The sequence below is a fragment of the Limtongia smithiae genome, assembly GCF_038497785.1.
Source record: "Limtongia smithiae strain NRRL Y-17922 unplaced genomic scaffold V1518scaffold_6, whole genome shotgun sequence".
Lineage (NCBI taxonomy): Eukaryota > Fungi > Ascomycota > Lipomycetes > Lipomycetales > Lipomycetaceae > Limtongia > Limtongia smithiae.
Window position 1 is genome coordinate 99,140 of NW_027117627.1, and position 20,045 is coordinate 119,184.

The window sequence follows — 20,045 nt, forward strand, 5'->3', positions numbered from 1 at the left end:
TGTGCGGCGTACATGCGGTTTATCCGCCGCCTGTCTACATTGCTTAATACAGTCGGGCGCGCAGCGGCAATTAGAACGCCACGTACGTCCAGGCCAGCGTACGCAATTTGTACTCTATCACAACAGGTACTCATATGGTGGGAACCGCGCCTATGGGGTCGCGCTGGCGCGTTTGCCACAAGTCCCAGTCGCACTGCGTGACTTCGTTTGACGATTGCTACTGCCGGACTTCCTCAAGGTAACGAGTTCCACATCGTTGGTTCTCGCGTGTGTAAACTGTCTTCTGTCTATAGCGATGAACGTCGTCGATGGTCGCAATGCCGAAAAAGTGGCTTATGAGCACGAGAAGGGGGGCGCTATCGAACTGGACTCAATCGACGAGAAGGTCAACGACGCTACGCCTGAACTGCAGCAGCAAGCACCGGCACCAGTTACATTGAGTGCAGTACCTTCTGTCGAATCCGTAAAGCAGCATGCAAGCCATACTGTTATCGAAACTGGTGATGTTGCAGACACTTTGCGCATCTGTGAGTATTGCGTCAATCATGTACCTAAGAGGAGTGTTCATTGTCTTATATCTCAACACAGCCCGTTACGGCGAGCCCACAGTCTTGGCCGGTCTTGGATATCGGTTTCGTCGAGTTGTGTCATTTTTATTTTCTTTGTTATTTGTAGTGGTGCTCTTGGTGGCAGCTTCTTCTCTCAAATTCTCTACTTTCTGTGCACAACTGATCCTTCGAACTGCGCCGCCCCGCCCGTTCCTCCACATCGAACAAGAACGTCACAAATCTCGCACGCCAACGGGTAAAGTCTCAGTTTTGGACGCTGCTTATTACGCGTCTATAGTTGGTCTTCATGTGGAGAAGACGGAAGTTATCACGAGTGACGGATTTGTACTAGCCATGCTTCGGGTCATCGATCCGAAGGATACTGCTTCGGAAAGGACACAGCGAGCGAAATATCCAGTGCTGCTTGTTCATGGATTGATGGGTTGTGCAGGCGTATTCTTCGCAAATGAGGAAGACAGTTTGGCGTTTGTCTTGTGCAAGAGGTAGAGTTGTTGTGGTTCTCATAACAAATGCTGTTGTGCTGATCTAGTGCAGTGGTTATGACGTCTGGATATCTAACAACAGGGGCGGAGTCGATCACAAGCACAAGGACTACAAATACAACGATCCTCGCTCGTGGGTAAATTTTCCTCCCTAATCCTCGCCTTTGCGATGAACTTGCTAATATTCCCAAGGAATGGGACGTCACAGACATGGCAACGAAAGATCTTCCCGCATTCGTGGACTACGTTTTAGCCGCTACTGGCCATGACAAACTTGCGTTAGTCTGCCACTCACAAGGCGGTGCGCAGACTTTTCTTGCACTGAGTAGAAAACATTGTCCTGATCTTGGCTTGAAAATCAGCGTGTTCTGCGCTCTAGGCCCCGCAGTGTATGCCGGTCCCGAAATCGACCGCATCTTCTTCAAGGTACATAACCGCCTCCAGAAACGCTTTCTACGCTTTCTAATCAGTGCCTATAGCTTGTACGCTATCTCCCGCACAGCGTATATGACCTCATTTTCGGCATCCACGCGTTCATCCCTTTAGTGATCACAATCAAACCCCTCCTTCCCGCCTGGCTGCTTTCATCCTGTGGTTTCGCGCTCAGCTACTTTCTATTCCACTGGTCCAATCGTCTTTGGGATAGAGCTATGGGTAGTCGCATGTTTCAGTTCATTCCAGTGTACACCAGCGCAGAGTGCCTGCGGTGGTGGCTCGGTCGGGGTGGGTTCTCCTCCAAGCGTTGTATATTCGACTCTACCGAAGAGCCGTGGTTCGACGAGCGGTGCCCTCCTGTGGGTCTTTGGATTGGTGGTAGCGATACACTTGTGGATGGAAACAAGCTTCTAGAACGATTGGAGTCTGAGCCTCATGTGTCTCTGGTTGCAAAGTCGATCATAGAGCCGTATGATCATATGGACTTACTGTGGGCTATAGATGTGCCGGAAAAGGTCGGCACTGGGGTGAAGGAGACTATTTGGGCCACCGCCTGGAATCCAGACCGGTTTGTTTGTCCAGATGGGTGTGAGGAGCTGCAACTTCTAAATTAGTTGCTTGGTCAAGGTGTGACCTACTAGACACCGGATAAGCTAGTTCAGGAGAAGATAAATTGTGGCAGATATCGGTGACATCACAGAAAAGTGCAACGACGATGGTGCCGCGACTTTAGCGAACTCGCCAAAGTGCGCAGGAAGTTTCAGCGCCCAGCGATCTGATTTAAGATTGCTAGCCATCCGTAGATAATTTGAGTGAGACGCCTCCTGAATAATTTAGGGTTCGGTGCGGCGTCGAATTTGGTGCTTGGACCTCGGCTTCCTCCATTCGTACATCGACGCGTCCTGCCACTGCTCACTGTTCCAGCGCGAATTATACTGCGCGGTGCACGCATCTCTTCCTCGAATAGGCAGGAAATCTGCCATGGCGATAGCAACGCTGTAGGCAGCGCATCCACCGGCGCGCTGACGTGTATGCTGTAACCGCAGCTTGCTCGACGGTCGACATCCCCGAGGTAGGAGTCCTGTATCGTCGTTCTCGCATATCTAACTGCTTTATGTCCGCAGCGATGCTAATTTCCGCCGGCTGCGATGGCGCATTATTGGGTCACGACGTAAAGAACTGTGATGCTATCGAACCAAATGCACAAATGGAAATTCGACTGTGGGACGCAGGAAGTGCAGCAGCAATCGCCAGCACCTAACAGCTCAATCTTGGTACCTTCAGTCGACTTGGAAAAGCAGCATTCAGAGTGGACCGTCGTAGAAGAAAGAAGATGTGTCTGACCGTTATCGTGCTTATAACTGTTGTGTCAATTGTTCAGATTGCGAGGTGGCTCTCGTCTGACACGTACAGCGCGATATGGCGAACCTACCATACTCTCCAGCCTCGGATGCCGTCTTCGTCGTCGTGTGTCTTTTCTGTGCTCATTTTCATTCATCGCATCCTTATTGCTTGCAGCTTTTGTTGGCGACTTCTGTACGGGCTGCACGCACTTGATTGTGCGAAAACCGCCGCTACGACCGTTTCTCGACGTCGAACAAGAACGCGGCAAATCTCGTACAGCAGAGGATATAGTTTAAGTTCTTGGCATTGCCTACTATACGTCCTTAGTCGATCTGCAAGTGGAGAAAATGGAAGTCGTCTCAGAAGACAGATGTGTGCTGGATATATGATTGATCCTAATGGCGCGGCTGCTAACACAAACCAACAGACGCATCATCCGGTGTTGATTTTTCATGCACTGATGAACTCTGCCGGCGCGTAATGCGTGAGTGAAATGAAGACCATAGCTCGGTGCTTTGTTTGTGCAAATGGTATAGTCGTTGCTGTGTTATGTGATTGGGATATGAGTGTGCTAATCAGGTGCAAGCGAATATGACGTCTGGATAGCCAACAACGGATGCCGTCTCGACTACATACACAAGAGCTACAATACAACGATTCCCGCTCTTGGGTAGGCTTTCGTCCCTAATCATCACCTTTCCAATGAAACTGCTAATAGTTCCTAGGAATGGGACGTCAGAGATATGGCAATCAAAGACCCCGCATTCATCAACCACGTCTTGTCTGCTGCCGGTCACACCAAACTGGCGCTGGTCTGTCATTCCCAAGGCAGCGCTCAGCTCTTCCTCGCGTTGAGCATAAAGCATTGTCCAGATCTCTGTTTTAAAATCAGCACGTTCTGCGCCCTTGCAGCCACAGATAACGCTGGTACCGAAATCGACCGCATTTTCATCACAGCGGGTAACCACCTCTGTCATCGTTACATATACTGTTCTATTCAACACGAACAGTTCATACGTTGTCTTCCGCTTAGCATATACGACTTCTTCTTGAGCATCCATGCTTTCGTCGCATCCATGATCATCGTCAAGCGAGTCTACCAGATTGTCTCCTCCCTCATCTTCGGCCGTGCGCTCTTCCGCTTCCTATTAAACTGGACTGACATCCTTTGGGACAAAGTCCTGGACGGCCAACCGTATCTTCCAGTTGCTCACTGCGTACACTAGCGCAGAGTGCATGCGTTAGTGTCTCGGTCGCGACGGATTCCCGACCAAGCTCCGCGTTTTTGACAGCACCTCGCCCGACGAGCCGTAGTTCGACGAGCGGTGTCTGCCTCTAGGACTTTGGATCGGTAGAAGAGACACCCCTGTGGACGGCAGAACGCTAATAAAGCCCTTAGATAGAGAAGTCCGAGCCTCATGTGTGTCGCTGATTGCAAAGTGGGCTGTGGGCGTGCCGGAGAATATCGGTAAAGACGTGAAGCAGAACATTTGGAACATCGCGTGGAAGCGCGACGAGTTTCTGTGCCTAGAGAGATGCGGGGGGAAGATACTCTTATGGCTTAATCTACGGACAGTGAGTCCTGGCCTGGGACACACAACAGGAATGCTAATGTGTCGAGGTTGCACACGTATACAGTTGTGCATAGTGTGCATAGAGAACGGCTACTATAGCAAGTATCAGCCAGTTATCACAAGCAGTCTGGATATCCAGAACTGGGACCTTGCAGTTAGATTTATCACAACATGACCATCATCACACGCTACGACACCGCCCGCCTTTGTATAGTAAGAAACATGTATGCTAAAACTCCATTTTGGTAGGAATACAAATTTAGATCATGCCGCTAAAGCGGGAAAAACTTTATTAACAATAACACTTTTTGTAACATGTGCAACTCCTTATTTCTTCCGGAAGGAGCAGCCCTCAGTGAGACGGGCCTTGCCACCGGTAGGCTGGCAGAGAACGGTCGAGCAAGACCCGCAGATGACGACGGTCTGCGCGTGTGAGAAGACGACTGTGATGTTGAAGCACCCGGGGCCTACCAGTGGGTTAGCAGTTGCCCAGTGACTCTATCCGACAATAGGGGGAGAACGTACATTTAACGTCCATGAAGAAAGAGCGGGGAGAAGCGACAAGCTGCTTCAGCTTGTGCTTCTTCAGTTCTGAGGCGGGGGTGGGGTTGAGCTGTAGCCGACCGTTGGTTAGTAATGGTCACTCAGAAGTCCGAGATCGAAGAAGGGCGCTCGACGCGGGGCCGAGACGAGTCGGGGCGGGTCGGAGATGACGACACAACAGAAGTGCTGATGTCTTAACGGCGCGCTGATACATATGCGATGGTGAGAAGTTTGTAGTCACAATGATTTCGCACGCGATCTCCGATACGACTCGCCCCATCGTGTGATAACGTTCCGCACCCCGCGTCCAAACACTCTATTGCAAAAATACAAAAGGACGACATACGAGATCCTGAGCCAAAACCTATAATAAAGTCAGCATAAATCTATCAATAGTAAAAGACGCGCGGGTCAGTGGCGAAGGAGATGGCAATGAGGCGAGCGTGGACCGCGTGAGAAAAAAGTATTGTCACGCTTCATCCGTCGCCGCTACAGGCAGAGCTTGACAGAGTTGCTACACAGACAAAATACCCGTTGCTGCGTCGTGGAAGAGTGTGGAAACATACCATGATGACGACGCGAGACGTAAATGAAGTGGGGGATGCGACGGGGTGGAGATGGTGGTAGGAGGACGACGAAGGAGGAGAAGAGAGGCGGCGCTGCACTCGTTTCGTCAAGCGGCACTACTCGCAATTCTTGCGCAACGACACGGAAACCCTATTCCGCCGGTGGTTAGGGCTCTGCGAATGCCGTGTACGACTTTATCCCCGTTGCTAATCGTGACTGCTTTATTCTTCCAGCACAGCCCTAACTCATTCAGCCCTCTTATACCATAGACGCATGAATAGTGATGCTGAGCACGCGCTGATTACGCCACGATGCTTCGCCACTCTTCTTAATTTCAGACTCACCGCCGACGCCACTATCGTTATCGCGATGGATGCTCGTAATCGCGCCATCTATCAGGGGACCCCCTCTCATATCGCTTATCCGCCTTATCAATCCCGTACTTATCGTAGAGATTCAATCATCATATTATTATTCCCTCGTATCTGGATACTACATATCCCCCGGAATAATCATTATCTCACAAGAATGAGTGACAAGCAAATGAATGAGTGCTGTGTGGTAAGTGCATGAGCACAAGCAAGTACTTACAAACAAAAGAGCGAGCGAGTACAAGACACAATTTTTTTTTCAAAGAACAAACAAAGAGCCCACGAACTTTTATAATCGCTAATTACTCCGAGTAAACCAAATGCCAACTACACTCAAATCAAAGCAAACGGTAGTTAGCAAATAACAATAAAATAGTAATGTAGCAGTATGTAGAAGTATTAAGAAAAAAATAAAACGAATCCGTTCCGTACCCATGATCCCGATATAGCACTTTTTAGTCGAGTGATAGGAAAACAAAAAGATTGATAGATATTACACAAGTTGCATCCACAGGGGCAACGGTCATGAGTCCCCCGGGGCTGAGATCGGCGGAAGCGTCATTGATGACATGGATGGCAAGCTCATACGAGAAATCACGGCAGCTGTGTTAATCGTGTGCAGCGTTGGCAACGTGATCCCGCCATTGCTATTGTTCGGGTTGTTGCCGTTCATGCCGGCGGCCATGTTGGGGGCGCTACCGCTCGACGGAGAGAGCTGTAAGGGCGGGATGAACTGCTGGTATGAGTGGCCAGCACCTGGAGGCACCTGAGGTGACAGAATTGTCTGGAGAGGAGTTCCCATACGCGACGCTGACAATGGAAGCAGTGGCGGACTTGTGCCATTCATAGCCGGACCTTTCTCCGCGACAAGCTCAGCGACGCGCATCTTCTTGCGCAGATGCATCGTCTCGCTCTCATCCTGCGATGCTTCGAGTGCCGGCGACGCCGGAGTGTTGGGCAGTGGCAGGTGCAGATGATGGCCCATCGCCTGCACTTGCTGCGCGAGTTGCTGCTCGTGCATGATGAACTGCTCGCGTTCCACTTCGAGCTCGTCGATGCGGGCCTGTAGATCCATAGTTTTGCGACTCGACTCCTCCAGCTTGCGCTGCAGTTGTCCTTCGATCTCGCGACGCGTAAGCTCAGACTTGCGAGCGGTGGCCTCGTTCGATTCGAGCTCCGAGATGCGCGACCTGAATAAGTCGTTCACGAGCTCGAGCTCAGACACGCGCGTGCGCAGTCCTTGGTTCGCTGCGATGAGCGACTCAATAGAGTGCGCTGCGGCTTGCTGCTGCTGCTGCTGCTGCGGTTGTGGCTGCTGTACAAGAGCGGCCGATGCAGACATCTGATGAGGACCAAGGGCGCCGGGCGGTGACTGTGACTGTGGATGCACCATCTGCTGAGCCGGAACCAGCTGCGATATCTCATGCTCGTGCGACGCAGGCCCAGCGAGATGCGCAGGCGAGTTCGTACGACGAATAATCGACGCGAGCCCCTTCTGCGGTGGCGTACCAGGGGCCATATTGTGCGGCATAGGAAGCAAAACTGGCGACGGTCCGCAAGGCGGTGCGGAGGCAGCTGCAGCCATGACCAGAGGCTGTGTCGCCGGTGTCGATGGGTGCTGTGGCGGTTGTGGTTGCGGCTGCTGCTGCATCTGTGGGTGCATACCAGGAAGAGACTGGTGCTGTGGTTGTTGCTGCTGGTTGTAGTCGTATATCTGTGCGAGTTGCTGTTGTGACTGTTGTGGAGGTGGTGGTGGCTGCTGTGGCGGTAGATGATGATGGTGGTGAAGATGGATCGGCATTGCGTTTGAAGGCGAATCTGCTCCAAGAGGAAGCGGTAGCGGAGGAAGTGGCGGAACGTGTGAGGGCATCGGCGCATGGAGATGCACGGTCGGCGACCCGTGTGTCGCGAGCATCGATGGCGAGTTTTCGCCCTTGATAGCGTCGGCGATAGAAGGCAAGTGCTGCGGTTGTGATTGTTGCTGTGGCGGCTGTTGTTGTGCAGGTTGCGGTTGTTGCTGTTGTAGACTTGGCGGTTGCTGGTCGTGGAGAGCATGGACAAGATGCATAAGACCACCGGAGTCCTGCATGGACGGGGGTTGCTGCTGCTGCTGCTGCATCATGCCATCGTTCGCGTTGTTGGAGTGACCACCGGCAGTGCTGTAGGGACTGCCGACGCTCATGGCAGACTGATCGCGGTCCTGCCTGCGGCGGAGGGAAGGCACCGAGGGTGAACTTCCAGACCCATTCGAGGCGGCTGATGATGGCGATGACGCGTGGCCATGGGTGTTCTTGATACGATTGCGAGACTTGATAACGTCCGTCTTCAACGATATCGGGCGCGACCTACCATGGAGCTTCAAAAAAAGACCGCAGGCATTGCAGAGTACCTGGCCGATCTCGTCGCGGCGCCAAAGCGGAGTTGTGGAGGTCGCACAATTCTGGCAAATTGGCGGCACAGAGGACGACGAGGATGCGGCGGGTGCGGGTGCCATGACGTGTTCGACGGCTGCGGAGAGGGACAACAGAGACGAGGAAGAGTAACCACCGACGGCTGCAGCGGTAGCAGCGGCGGCAGCAGCGGACGACGCGCGCGTGGAGCGCTGGTCGGACGCAATCGTCATGGGTTCGCGAGAGCGACGGGGTACTGCTTTGAGCTGGCGCCGCAGAGATGCGCGATGGCGGCGGCGACAGCAGGCGGGGAGGATCAAGCGCGGGGGTGTATCAGGCGCGGGGAGGCGCGACACGGGGAGTGGCGACAACGAGGAGGAGCAGGCAGAGATGAGCAGGGAAAGAGAGGAGAGAAAGGAGAGTAAGACTAGAAACGAGAAGAACTGGAGATAGACCTAGGCGGAGGAGCGACAGTGTGAATCAACAGCGCGCAATATGCGAACCGCGCGAAAAAAAAACCACAAAAAACCGGGCTGCGAACCGTGCTGGCGGTCGGGGTCGGTCGCATCTGTGGCGCAGCGGCGCAGTTGCGACATAACTATCGCGCAGAGACGTATATATGCCGGCGACAGGGGGTCTACGGTTGGAACCAGACGACGCGGCCGAGTCAGGTGATGGCCTGAGAAGGGCTGCACCGCTGCGGTCAGAGAGCGGTCAGACCGCGCCTGGCCGTGCCGCTTTGAATGCGCGCTTCTAAACCGGAGTTGGGTTCTTGCGGTTTCGTTAGGGCTTCGCGTGAAACTCTCCGCCCGCTGCGCCTGCTGTGCTGTTTGACCTGCTGCGAGACAACGCTAGCGGCGTCTCCACGATTGGATTACGATGGAGCAGCAGCGCTGCTACGGCCAGTCGGCGCTGAGCCTCGGGCGTCTGCGGCAGCGAACTGGCTGTCAACAACGCCAAGTCCTGTCGCTGCGATTGTGGAACCAGGAGGCGGTGCCAAACCAATTCTGCGCACTCTAGTGCGGTCGCCCCGCGCCGCGTTGTGCGCCCAGACCAATGGCTGCGCCACACAGCCCGCACCCTATGACGCTATGAACTCGGCCAGAGTCGCCGCAGCGTTCTGCGCTGCAGTGCCAATTACACTGAGCAAGCCATCGGTGCACGAAAGTCAGGCCTGGGCAACCCGCCGAGTGCCAAATCCAGAGGGCTACCGAACTTTACGGGCCCGCGCCACGCCGCCAAATGGGGCGGCGCTTCCGCGGGCGTTATCGAGATCCCGTATGGCGTACACCTGCTGGAGTATTCTCCCCTACCCCCCGCCGCCGCACATCGCGCGATAGCAGTGACACGGAACACAATCGCATCGTACACAGAAGCGCACTCTTCCGTGGATCAGCCGATGGACAATTAATTGCACACCGCAGCCTAGCGATCTAACTGTCGCGACCAACGGCGATGATGATACGATGCGGCAGGCAGAGCGGGAAGCTGCAGTCGGCGTAGGTTCGCCTGTTCTTGGCAGCGCCGCCACAGCGTGCCACACCCTAATCTAATATTTTTTTCCGGTTACGCATCGTCGTGGCACGTGTTTTGAGTGGTACGCACCCCTGCCGCTGACGCCACCGGTTCGCCTGGGGCCACTCCTCGTCGAGCGGAGCCCGATCAAGGCCCGTTGGCTGGCATAGCGCGGCCGAATGCTTGCGCGACGTGCCTCAGGGAAGCGTAGAGTGCGCCTGGCCTCTACGCGAGCCGTGGCAGTCGGTCACACGGGCCGTTTCACCAGCGCGCTTATTATCCACCTGCTGAGTGCTGTACGAACTTGGTGATGCGAACTCTGAAGCTGGCCGCATGATCCCTTCCGCAACAACTACGCCGCCGTGCACAGGTTCCCGCGCATCCGCCAGCACTGGCCAGCACAACGTGCGCGCCCGGCGCGTCCTCGACCGTCACTTCTTTAGAACGAAAATTGGAAATCAGATCCCATGATGCGTCTAATTACCTCAAACGTTCTTTTCTTCGTTTTCGTTGCGCGCGAATTTTTTGGACTACTCCGCGGTTCCCGGTTCGTGTCTATCTGTAAACTCGGGTCTTAACGCGCGCGCGTTATGACGCCGTACTTTCGCCGAACTGACGTAGTGCGACTTTATCCCTGAACCTGGTTTCGGTTATAACTTGACTATGCGCTGGTGGTTTATCGTACTGTGACTTCGTGTGCGTGTGTGTTGGCTCTTTGCAGTTCGCTCTCTGTCCCGTCATATAAACCATCCGTGCTCATTTGTACAGTACAGCGGACTCCTTCTCGCGTCATATTTGGCCTGAGCTATACCACATATATTTTACAGTACCGACTACCGGGCGTCTAACTCATTGCCACGTCGTAGACTCGCAGTCGCGATGTCCTGTTGTCTGCTCGCCTGACTAGTCATATTCTATTTAACCTATCCCGCCGGCGACAGTCGCAGCATCCGCACACATTCAATAGTGTCTATGCATAATCCGACTCGTCAACTCTCGTCCACGCGAGGAAGCGCCTGGCAGCCTAATCGCCCCGTTTCGTGTTGACGCTGATAAAATGGTACACCACGATCAGGCCCATCATTGCCATTCCCAGCGTCACCGCAACAGACGTCAGTTGGCCATCTGTGATCATCTCTGCGTATTCGTGTTTATGATAACGAGAGGTGCGTTGTATGTGTTGTTCTGCTGCGGAGGAGGTATCTCAACCACTAGTCAACGCGCGTCGGTCTGTCGTTTGATCTGTCGTGACTTCTGCTTCTGCGGTTAGTCACTGCTCCAGCGTTCAATCCTCACTCACACGCTTCATCAATCACTCACCTGCAGAAACGGCCAACAATTTATCAATCAGGGCACGAACGAGAAGATGAACCTGTCGTTATGTGAGCAACATCAAATGTCCACGTCGTTAATATGGGCGCCGCATCACGTGAGTGACCCTAACCTTGATTCACATCATCTGACGAATTGATCATGGTCAAGAGCGCTATAAGTTGCTATTCAGGAGGGAACCGCGGCGAGAACAAATATCCGAGATGCCGCCGAAGAGAGAACAAAAGCCTGAAAAGGCGCTGATTGCAAAGAAGCAACAGGCAGTCGCCGATAAGACCTTCGGTCTAAAGAACGTAAGTGCCTTACTCCGTTTTTTTTCTTCATATCGCCACAAGTCTCCTTGGAATCAGGCTTGACTAATACATGTTTATCAGAAAAACAAGTCGGCAAAGGTCCAGAAATTCGTGCAGCAGGTCGAGCAGCAAGGCCAGTCTGGTCTCCAAAAGAAAAAAGAAGCCGAGAAGGCGCGCGCGCTCGCGGAGAAGAAGGCGGCCGAGAAAGCACGTCTGGAGTCTGCGGCGCTATTCAATCCAGTCGCGGTTGGGCAGAAGGTGCCGTTCGGTGTTGATCCAAAGACGTATGTGTTTGGTGTGTTGTTTTCTGGAGTGGATGTTGTTAACAGGCGACAGAGTGCTATGTATATTCTTCAAGCAAGGAACATGCACGAAAGGTAGTAAGTGCAAGTTCAGTCACAACCTCGACATCGAGCGAAAGACTCAAAAAGCCGATCTGTACACCGACTCTCGCGAGACCAAGCGCACCGATGATATGACAAACTGGGACGACGAGAAACTGCGATCCGTCGTCTTGTCTAAGCAAGGCAACCCAAAGACCACCACGAACATCGTCTGCAAATACTTCATCGAGGCCGTTGAGGCGCGCAAGTACGGCTGGTTCTGGGTGTGTCCCAACGGCGGCGACAATTGCCAGTACAAACACTCGCTGCCGCCCGGCTTCACTTTGAAAACAAACGAACAGCGCCAAGCCGAGCGCGCGGCCGCCGCGAGCAAGCCCACACTCACACTCGAGGACTTTCTGGAAACTGAGCGACACAAACTCGGTAGCAACCTCACCCCCGTTACCCTCGAGACATTCACTAAATGGAAATCCGAGCGCGCAGTCAAGAAGGCCGCCGAGGAGGTAGCAGCGCAGAAAAAGAACGAACCTGTGCACAGCGGCAAATGGTTGTTCGACCATGGTAAATTTGACACAGCGCCTGACGACGACGAAGACGACGACGATTCAAAGGCGTGGAACATGGACGACTTGCGGCGGCGTGCTGAAAGCGTCGACGGCGAGAATGACGACGACCAGAACAGCAACAGCGCACCTGTTGATGGCTCGGATCAAGAGGACCATGGTGGGGAGTAGAATTTGGCAAACTAAGGAAAAAAACTAAATAACCTCAAACCAAATACAATGCATATCATCTTCATGTCGTTGTAGCAGGTGGTGAAAGGAGTTTACTATATTAATATGTGACGTAGAGATGTACGATATACAGCTGACAACTGACCTTCCGCCTAAACTAACAAGGTACAAAACATATACAGATATGATTTTTAAGCCGCCCCCGTGTGATCGTACAATCATCATCTAATCTCGCAGGGCGGCGAGTACTTGAGAAGTGTCATGACGGTCTTCACGCCACCTCCTCTTCCTTGTCCTCAACAAGCTCAGGTACAGGCTCCGCACCTTCTTCACCCTCTTCTTCTTCGTCGTCCGAGTTGTCGCCGAGCCCGAACGATGACGGGCCAGCGGAGGACGGGTCGAACGAGCCGCCTAGCTGGCTCTGCAGCGCGGAGAAGTCGAGACCGCCCATGCCACCCATATCGCCCATGCCCGGCATGCCGCCCATGCCGCCGAACTGTGAGAGATCATCCGGCGGCGCTGTCTCCTGCTCGTCCTCGTCGACCCACTGCGGATTAGTTAGCCTGGTACCTATGCAAGCAAATACAAGTCTCTGCCTACCTTGTCGAAATCAGTCTTCAGATAATGCACTTTTCTCTTATCCTTCAACAAACGCGGCCAAAACTCTTCCTTGGCCTCTTTTTTCCGGAGCACAAAGAACGAATCCCGGTCGGTTGTGGTGTACTTGCTGTTGTCGACGTCGATCTCGTCGAAGAAATCGAGCGTCACCGCGTACTCCTTGCCGGAAGCGGACTTACCGTCGTACACAAGGCTTGTCGGGGTCAGTGTGATGCTCGGCTTGCTCACGTCGATCGCGTTAATAGTCAGGTAGATCACATTCTTCTCCGGCTCGTGCTCGTTTGAGCGTTGCGCCCACATAACTGTGCAGTGACGGTCAGCTGTGTCCTCTGAAAGTGCCGCAGGCGCGTTTGATCCGGCATCAGCAAAATGTGACAAGCATACCTTCTGGTGTGAATGTGGTCATTATGTAACTCCAAAAGGGCTAACTTGTAGAGAGTGGTGCGGTGGTTGGTGAATTGGATCGGCAGCTGCGAGCTGATCTGGTCGTGCAATTTAGCTACATACAACTCCGCAGAGCGACGAGGAACCATCGAGAAAATCCAAAAACTTTCTCGAAGGCTCTCTTCAGCAGCGCCCACCTCCTGAGCGCCCCAACAATCTCCTATTCTCTACGTGGACATTACGAATGCATGTTTGCAGTTTCGAAACGTCGTCGCCCGCCTCGCGATCGGATGAACACTAGAGTACTTTTATTACATACAAAATGAAAAACAAATGTCTTGTGGGCCGTCATCACAGCTAATGCGTGTCTCTCCCTGGTAAGTCGTCAGGCAAATCACAGTCTAATTGCGGAGCAGCTTCTCCTTGAACTCCTCGTAGTCGTTCACCATCCGCCGCAGCCGCTTCTTGAGCAATACCCTCTCCTCGTACATCGCGCGCGACTGCTCGAGCTGCGCCTTGCGCCGCTCTGCGTGCAGCAGCTTGTCGTTCACCTTCTGTGTCTCGTAGTCCTTCTCCAGCAGCGGGATCTCCGCCTTTCTGTACGCGCGCTCAATGTGGTCAATGCGCTTCGCGGTGATGCGCAGCCGCTCTGCCATGTCTTTCGACTTCTTCTCAGTCTGCTCGATCTGCACCTCGCGCAGCTTGGTTGTGTCCATACTCTCGATGCTCTGCAGGTCGAGCTTGATGCCCTTGGCGATAATCTCATCCGCAAGCTTGCGCTTCTCCTGCTCCCGCAGTGCATCCTGCTCCTTGTTAATGAGCTCCTGCTGCCGCTTCCTCAGCTCGTCCGCAACCCGCTTTTGCTCTGCAGCCTGCTCCTGCTGCTGCTTTAGGGCTCTCTTCTTCGACTCATCCTCCTCCCGCTTCAATAAAATCGTCTCGGCCTCTTTTGCACGGTCTTCGATAATCTCCTTCCGCAGAAGCGCCTCTTTGTGTTCCTCCTCCACGCCAGCAATTGCACGCTGAATGGCAGCCGCCTTGGCCGTCTCACGCGCAGTGCGGAGATCATCGTCTACGACGTTGATCACTGCAAACAGCGTCTTGCCAAGGCGCGAAAGCTCCGTGCGAATAATCTCAGTCGACGTGGGCTGTAACTGAACAACAGAGCCGCTGTCGTCAGATGACGAGGACGAGCTACCAAACGCCTTGGTAGACGCATAAACATCCGACTCAAAGGTAATGGAGTCGGCGGCATGATTCACTCGGATGGCGAGGTCGCCCTTCTTGCAGCCATTCATGATGAACTTCTCGATGGTCGTCCGGGTGACCGCAAACGGCTCGGGGAAGTCAACAAGCTTGAGCACGAAGCCGAGACGTACGGCATCGTATACCTGGGAAAGCTGCTGAAAAAGACGAGTGAGAATGACTTGATGCAGAGGAGCAATGTACCGAGAAAACTCGGGATCAGCGGAGATGCTGCTCAAGATCGGGGTGAGCTTCTTGCAGATGCTGAGAGGGTGGAAGTCGGCCTCAAGGATCGTGTACAAGCTCTTGATCTCAGGTGACACTCGCGTGAGCACGCCCTTGGCGAGAACCTCCTTCAGGAGACTAGAACGAGTCGGGGCCTTGGAGAGGTTGAGCAAGAAAGAGAGACGATTGTTCTTGTGCTTAGACTCGTCAAAGTCGAACATGCCAGCGCGGAAGCGAGCAGTGCTGATGACGGGAATCGAAAGCACGGCAAGCAGGACGGTAGAAGCAGCACGCTCGAGCTCGCCCTCGCCAAAAGCCTTGCTCTGCGCTCGGATGTTGAAGAAACGGGTCGCAGCAGCGGCATGGAAGAGGTAGTTGTCGCTGACGAGGAAGATCTTTGTGAGCTTCTCGTAGTAGTTCGCCATCATGGCGGGCTTGGCAGGACGCTTAGAGATGTTGAGCAGGGTATGGATGTCCTCGACGGAGCGGAAAGCCTCCTGCCAGAGCTCTAGATCAACGGCGACGTTCAATTGCGCGAGTCTCGTGTCGAGATGGCGTTGGAGGGTATCGGGGTCGTTAAGATTGATGGCGTGGACCTGAGACGAGTTCTTCGCAGCGGCCTGGAGATGGTTGCGGAGGAGCTCGCAGAGTCTGCGGAACTCGGTCTTGCGTGCGTACTTGAGGCAGAACTGCGAGGCCTGCAGAGCAGTACTCTGGTACATGAGCTCAAGACGGGCATTATTGCGGAGGATATCGAGCACGGTGCGGTAGGCCTCCCAGAGGAACTTAAGCCAGGGAGTGACGACGGCGCGGTCGGTACGGTCCTTGGTCTGCTCGGTAGAGACGGTGGAGAGAAGGATCGACTCCGGAGTCTCGCTGGCCTCGAGATCGTCGATTGCATCGAGAGTGATCTTCTCGGCTTGCGCCTGGGCCTCGGTGACCTTCTCTTTGGAAAGATCGATGAACTTCTTCAGGACGACCTCAATGCTGCCGACAGAGGTGTTCTGAGCCACGTTCTTGTAGGTGTAAAGGCCCTCCTTTGCGAGCTTGCCTTTACGGAGCTGGACACACAGGGAGACGAATCGCAGCATGATAGGCTCGAGAGATGCAATAGGCGTGTTTCGCGTACGCTTGGACGTGATGATCTCGTGGAGCATGTTTAGCGCGTCGCCAGACTGGTCGACGGCGAGTAGCTCGTCTGTGCGCTGGAGCGGGGTCAGTATCACAGAGATAGCAAATATAATAGGCAGGACTCACCTTGAGCACATTCTCTGGCCGGACATGGGGCGCCATGATGGGCAGATGGTGCTGGCGATGGGGGTAGGCTCAGGAGCACGAGGAGCAATACGAGAAATTTTTGTGCGCGCGCGCCACTAGGCTGTTCGCTCTGGCGGAAGCGGCGCAAGTGCAGAGACACCATTGTGGCATAAATGCGCAGTGTCAGGGCACTTTCATAAGGGGCTGGTATCTGAATATGTGAAAACACCATTTTCCAGAACCCCGGTTTTCGCTTCGAGAACGCTGTTTACCGGATATCGCTTTTCAACTTACATTCAAGGCCGTTTACGGCAGTCGCAGTCTTGCGATTGTTGTTGCTGCCTTGTTCTCTCCCCTCCTCCTCCCTCTCCTCCTTGCCCGCCACCGTCTGTCTGTCCTCGTCTCGCCCAGCGTGCGCTTCGCTCCTCCTCCTCGCCCCGCCCACCGCAGCCATGATGCAGTTCACCCAGCCGACTGCGGCGCAGTCCCGTCAGCAGCAGCAGCCACAATACCAGTACCGGCAGGCTGGCCTCATTACTACCGCGGCCGCCAATGGCAACGCCCCCGGGATCCCCGGCGGCGGTTCCCCTGCAACACAGAACGGCAGAATTTTCAGCGCCGAGCGCGGAAACCCAGAACTCAAGCTGCAGCGGATACAGCTGTTTCGAGATCAGGCTCTCGACGAGCTCAACCGCGAGCGCGAGCCCGCGTCGGCCGCTGTTGCTCGGTATAGTACCACCAGTGTGTGTTTATTCAATCGCGTAATTGTTGCTAACATGAGGTCATGTGCGCCAACAGAATCACGCAATATACCAAGTCGACCAAAGACTACATGATCCCGTCGGTGTGGGGTCCTATCGAACGAAAGGATGACCCCTACATACCCCAGCAAGCGGACACGTGCTGCATTATTCTATGACACTACTACGTACATTTATTTACACGTCTTACTTCGTCATTCAACGCGGCTGCAGCGTCCCTTAGAACGACACGAGCTCGGTCAAACGGCGATGAAATATTCAATCGCAGGCGGTGTCGCGCTGAAGGAGTAGGTGACAAGCTATAGCTGGAATGGTGACAAATATGACGTCTATGGCATTGCAGAATGGGTTCGTTTGGGTATGACGATCATGATCGAAGCGGCGGTTGACAAAATTTTTGTGATATTTTTGGTGTACGATACATATGGTGCGAGGCTGTATTTCTTGACAGTAACACAGCGACATGTGGTTGACGTGTATGGTCATCGTAGACGGTGGAGATGCTTCTCTGGCTTCAGGTTAACGCGCGCTATACTGGCAGCGAGTCGATGCTGTGAAAATGTGCTTAACCACGCGTTTCACAACATTTCCACGCGATTTAGTCGAATATCGCAAGCGGTCGTAAAAAACGATCTAGTCCCAGCGAAAAGAGCTCATTGTTGACACCCGCACCGCCGGCGTGTTCTGTAGGCGCCAACGCGTTCTTAGCGACGTACTCGACGTAGAGACCGATATATATCTGCTCCAGAATAATGCGCAGCGAGTCCACCTCCGGGTCCGTCACCAGCACAAACCGCAGGTTACTTGGGGTCTCGTAGAAGTGCAGTTTGTATTTCGACGTGCGGTAGAGAAAAAACTGCTCTTTTCTGCAGTACTGTCAGCACTAGCCAGAATATAATCCGGGTGAGCGCACTTACTCGCCAGCTAGTTTTGTGATCATATTCCGCAGCGAAAACACGACGCCGAAGACCAGCTTCGCGTCGTCCTCAACTGAGACCATCTTAAAGTCCTCGGTGATGGCAGTCACGCCGCCATCTTTGCTGAGGCGCTTTGACGAGACCTTTGGTCGCAGCTGGCGCTGTGGCCGCTTGAAGTCTTGGTGGTATATGCACTCGCCTGCGCGGGTTAGCTCGAGAAGCCGGCTATCGGTTCGAGAGATCGTGCTCACAGTGCCGGTCGAAGATGTAGAAGCTGAAGATGGTCATCGCGAATGATGAGGTGGGATAGTGCGAAAAGGAGGCGCGATGAGGGCGATGGTGTGTATTGTACGTCTGTGCAGAGCGCGGCGCCAGCGCTTATCGTCTGTCGCCTCGAGGACGCAAACCCAGCAAACACGCCATCACCAGACGCGTCAACAACGCGCCACTCGCTCGAGCAGTCACGCAGTAGAATACCTCTGCCTACACTGATCTGCCTCGGGCAGTGTATGCTCGTCGCGTACAGACCGCGGCCCGTCGAAATGACCTCGCGCCCCGCGTCTCCCTCCGCATCCATCCACGGCGACAGCGACGACGACTCCCCGATCTCACTACGGCCGCAACGCAGTCCGGGCCTTTCGTCTGCAGTCGCCTCTGTGCGTTTACGGAGTCCAGGCCGGCAACGCACATGCGGCCCGGCGCGGCCCGCGATCGTGGTCAAAGAGACTCTCGACGCGCATTTTGAGGAGCTAGATGACGACCTGCGCCGGCTCAACCAGTACATCATTAATGAGGAGGTCGGCCGAGGTTCCTACGGCGCTGTGTACCGCGGCATCGACACAGTGACAGGGACAACATACGCGATCAAAGAGTTTTCAAAGCGCAAGTTGCGGCGGAATCTCATGGCGAAGCAGATGCGGCAGGAGGGGCCTCATGGCGGTGGAAGCATGTTTGGTGTACGAAGTCGACGGAAGTCGAACGCAGCCTCGGACGACCCACTAAATTTGATACGACCGGAGATTGCAATTCTCAAACAGCTGGATCATGTGAACATCGCGCGATTAATTGAGGTGCTCGACGATCCCTCTGGCGATTCTTTGTTCGTCGTGCTTGAATGGTGCTCACGCGGAGCACTAATGGACGTCCCTGCGAGCAACACGCCTGCCTCGCCGCCTCCATACACAGAAGAGCAAGCGCGGTTACTATTCCGCGACTTGGTTCTCGGCGTCGAGTACCTGCATTCACAAGAAGTCGTTCACCGGGACATCAAGCCGGACAACGCACTAATAGCCGAAGACGGCACCCTCAAAATTGTCGACTTTGGCATTTCTGAGATTATCCCACAGTACGCTATGAACACGCCGATATCGACGCCATCATTAGCCGCCTCATCGACCACGTCGCCACCACCTCTCAGCGTGTTGGACAAAGTTACCAAACAGTTTGCGGGGAGTCCCGCCTTTATGGCGCCCGAACAGGTTGTCTTTCCGCGCATAGATTACTCTGGACGCGCGGCGGACATATGGGCGATGGGCGTCACGCTGTACTGCATTACCGTTGGATGTCTTCCGTTCTGGAGCAATAATCAGCTCGATCTGTTTGAACTCATCGAGAAGGACGAGTATGTTACGTTGCTGCACTCATGAATAGAGCAATCACCTGACGCGTTTATAGATTTGAGATACCTGCGACACTGTCAGCACCACTACACGATCTAATACGAGCACTGCTGACAAAAGACTACACCAAACGGATAAAAATGACGGAGCTGCGCGTGCATCCATGGATCACTCAATCTGGTGAGGACCCACTGGTAGCGGCGGAGCTCAACACTGCAGCGCACGTAAAGGTCACGGACGCGGATGTTGCGAACGCGTTTTCAAAAACGACGCGGTCGCTGTATGTGCTGCGGGCGCTGAGCAAATTCAAGATATTGCTGCGGAAGGCGCGGTCTGCAAAAGGTGTTTAGGTCTCTGGGTTTGTACTATACATATAGCTGGGCGTAGCGTAGCATACACTGCAATAATATATCTGCGGCATCGTAGCCAGGTAGCTCTTGCAGCGGAAGATAGACTAGGGTCCTAACTTCAGGCCCCGAATACGGTTTAATGCCATACTTTGAGAAGCGCACCGACCATCGCCCTG

At 54.0% G+C, this 20,045-nt stretch overlaps 9 protein-coding genes across 9 annotated transcripts; 4 read left to right on the plus strand and 5 right to left on the minus strand.

Moving 5' to 3' along the window:
- Window positions 1–59: 59 nt before the first annotated feature.
- Window positions 60–2,208, plus strand: V1518DRAFT_416634 (Alpha/Beta hydrolase protein). The gene is made up of 4 exons (XM_066904092.1): window positions 60–1,051; window positions 1,104–1,188; window positions 1,244–1,477; window positions 1,531–2,208. The coding sequence occupies exons 1-4, from the start codon at window positions 474–476 to the stop codon at window positions 2,098–2,100; spliced, it is 1,467 nt and encodes a 488-aa protein (XP_066759297.1). The 5' UTR covers window positions 60–473; the 3' UTR covers window positions 2,101–2,208.
- A 2,304-nt stretch (window positions 2,209–4,512) lies between these two features.
- On the minus strand, window positions 4,513–5,696 carry V1518DRAFT_416647 (40S ribosomal protein eS27). The gene is made up of 4 exons (XM_066904093.1): window positions 5,514–5,696; window positions 5,294–5,311; window positions 4,930–5,017; window positions 4,513–4,871 (listed from the first exon to the last, which is right to left on the minus strand). The coding sequence occupies exons 1-4, from the start codon at window positions 5,514–5,516 to the stop codon at window positions 4,732–4,734; spliced, it is 249 nt and encodes an 82-aa protein (XP_066759298.1). The 5' UTR covers window positions 5,517–5,696; the 3' UTR covers window positions 4,513–4,731.
- Window positions 5,697–6,135: 439 nt separating this feature from the next.
- V1518DRAFT_270165 (uncharacterized protein) lies at window positions 6,136–8,781 on the minus strand. Its single transcript, XM_066901033.1, has 2 exons — window positions 7,551–8,781; window positions 6,136–6,212 (listed from the first exon to the last, which is right to left on the minus strand). The coding sequence occupies exons 1-2, from the start codon at window positions 8,506–8,508 to the stop codon at window positions 6,184–6,186; spliced, it is 987 nt and encodes a 328-aa protein (XP_066759299.1). The 5' UTR covers window positions 8,509–8,781; the 3' UTR covers window positions 6,136–6,183.
- Window positions 8,782–10,906: 2,125 nt separating this feature from the next.
- V1518DRAFT_416656 (uncharacterized protein) lies at window positions 10,907–12,655 on the plus strand. Its single transcript, XM_066904094.1, has 4 exons — window positions 10,907–11,219; window positions 11,295–11,415; window positions 11,497–11,699; window positions 11,752–12,655. Exons 2-4 carry the CDS (start codon window positions 11,326–11,328, stop codon window positions 12,491–12,493), a joined length of 1,035 nt encoding a protein of 344 aa, XP_066759300.1. The 5' UTR covers window positions 10,907–11,219; window positions 11,295–11,325; the 3' UTR covers window positions 12,494–12,655.
- V1518DRAFT_416660 (protein wos2) lies at window positions 12,510–13,711 on the minus strand. Its single transcript, XM_066904095.1, has 3 exons — window positions 13,496–13,711; window positions 13,094–13,413; window positions 12,510–13,040 (listed from the first exon to the last, which is right to left on the minus strand). Exons 1-3 carry the CDS (start codon window positions 13,515–13,517, stop codon window positions 12,765–12,767), a joined length of 618 nt encoding a protein of 205 aa, XP_066759301.1. The 5' UTR covers window positions 13,518–13,711; the 3' UTR covers window positions 12,510–12,764.
- Window positions 13,712–13,786: 75 nt separating this feature from the next.
- Window positions 13,787–16,299, minus strand: V1518DRAFT_416662 (uncharacterized protein). The gene is made up of 2 exons (XM_066904096.1): window positions 16,223–16,299; window positions 13,787–16,170 (listed from the first exon to the last, which is right to left on the minus strand). Exons 1-2 carry the CDS (start codon window positions 16,256–16,258, stop codon window positions 13,897–13,899), a joined length of 2,310 nt encoding a protein of 769 aa, XP_066759302.1. The 5' UTR covers window positions 16,259–16,299; the 3' UTR covers window positions 13,787–13,896.
- Window positions 16,300–16,476: 177 nt separating this feature from the next.
- Window positions 16,477–17,460, plus strand: V1518DRAFT_416664 (GGL domain-containing protein). The gene is made up of 2 exons (XM_066904097.1): window positions 16,477–16,949; window positions 17,021–17,460. The coding sequence occupies exons 1-2, from the start codon at window positions 16,675–16,677 to the stop codon at window positions 17,139–17,141; spliced, it is 396 nt and encodes a 131-aa protein (XP_066759303.1). The 5' UTR covers window positions 16,477–16,674; the 3' UTR covers window positions 17,142–17,460.
- On the minus strand, window positions 17,323–18,336 carry V1518DRAFT_416666 (Longin-like domain-containing protein). Its single transcript, XM_066904098.1, has 3 exons — window positions 18,152–18,336; window positions 17,901–18,099; window positions 17,323–17,849 (listed from the first exon to the last, which is right to left on the minus strand). Exons 1-3 carry the CDS (start codon window positions 18,186–18,188, stop codon window positions 17,582–17,584), a joined length of 504 nt encoding a protein of 167 aa, XP_066759304.1. The 5' UTR covers window positions 18,189–18,336; the 3' UTR covers window positions 17,323–17,581.
- V1518DRAFT_416668 (kinase-like domain-containing protein) lies at window positions 18,297–19,979 on the plus strand. Its single transcript, XM_066904099.1, has 2 exons — window positions 18,297–19,521; window positions 19,575–19,979. The coding sequence occupies exons 1-2, from the start codon at window positions 18,410–18,412 to the stop codon at window positions 19,867–19,869; spliced, it is 1,407 nt and encodes a 468-aa protein (XP_066759305.1). The 5' UTR covers window positions 18,297–18,409; the 3' UTR covers window positions 19,870–19,979.
- Window positions 19,980–20,045: the final 66 nt, after the last annotated feature.